Raw genomic sequence first — 1,282 nt, 5'->3', positions numbered from 1 at the left:
TTGTTTTTTTTAATTTGTAAACTAAACTGTTATGTAATATTGTGTGTGTCTATGCAAATAAAAAATTATTATTATTATTATTAAATTATTATTATATGAATTTATATGTACTGTTTGGAAGAAAATCGAAACTGTGCCGGTGTATCGCTACAACACTAGCCTTAGGGAACATACCCATACTATGTGACCTATTTTTTAATTATTTAACAAGCAAAATTTGAAAAAAAATAATAATTTGGCTCAAACTTTAACTTCGAGCAGCTTCTTTATAGCATAAGACTGCATGCATACTTAATGACTATGTGACTAAAATATGAGCCACCCCCCGGCTCCAGTGACTGACCGTAGTATTTTAAGGACTCCGCCCCCCCCCTTAAACGGGTCACGTAGTATGGGTACATTCCCTTATTTAAATATCGATGTTTATGTCCCCTCACTAATTGATGACACTTGACTTGGTAATGAAAGCGCATCATTCACTCTTAAAGATTCTAACTAATATTGTCTAAATGTATATAATATAAAATCAAAATACAAAACTTACTACACATCAAAATATCTGCACTTCATAACATCTGGCCATAAAGTCTCCTTTACTTCAATTTCAGTGCACATTTTCAAGTCAATGCTCTTGTCATTAATACTTGTATTTAATTCAGGATTCTCCATATTACTATTATAAGATTTCTTTGTATTTACATTGGAAGAATTTTCTTGTATTTCATCAGATTCAGTAGAAGTTGTTGGAATGTGGACAAAAGAAACCTTCTTGGTTGGTGTCATTGAATTAACTTCCAAAGTGTTGATTTTATTGTCATCATTAAAGGCAGGAAGGAAGCAGTAATACTTTTTAAGCATTTCTGTGACATCTGTTTTTAATGTTGTCACTGATGGAGGTGGTAAAATTCCTTGAAGAGTCTCCTAGAAAAGAAACATAATATTAAAATGTCTTATTGAGAATTATAGGTTATAATATATTTTAGAATTAATATTCTATGCTTATGCTTTGTTATATAAAATGTGAGGTGGGAGTGTAAATTTTCAGTCTTCATTAAGGATAGTATATTTTCCTTAAAAGATAATATATGTAATAAAAACCTACTATTACAGATAATAATAATTTGTGATCCACAGATAGCAACATATAAAGATAAATAAAATACCAATTTTTTATCCAAGTTGACCTATTTTGTTTTAATAATAACATTAAAGTATTATAAACAGGATTACCTCAATTTTCCTAACTTTCTTTTTGTCATAAGTTTCAAAATCTTTAATAAAA

General features: G+C 29.0%; 1 protein-coding gene across 1 annotated transcript; it reads right to left on the bottom strand.

Annotated features, from left to right (window-relative positions):
• Positions 1-544: 544 nt before the first annotated feature.
• LOC106121679 (uncharacterized) lies at positions 545-1,276 on the bottom strand (the record flags this gene model as incomplete). Its single annotated transcript, XM_013317430.1, has 2 exons — positions 1,231-1,276; positions 545-921 (listed from the first exon to the last, which is right to left on the bottom strand). A coding segment is annotated over exon 2 (314 nt), but the record flags the coding sequence as incomplete, so codon positions are not given.
• Positions 1,277-1,282: the final 6 nt, after the last annotated feature.

Source organism: Papilio xuthus, unplaced genomic scaffold (assembly GCF_000836235.2).
Source record: "Papilio xuthus unplaced genomic scaffold, Pxut_1.1 DF829079.1, whole genome shotgun sequence".
In the NCBI taxonomy this organism is placed as follows: Eukaryota; Metazoa; Arthropoda; class Insecta; order Lepidoptera; family Papilionidae; genus Papilio; species Papilio xuthus.
This window is presented reverse-complemented; position numbering and strand designations above follow the sequence as displayed.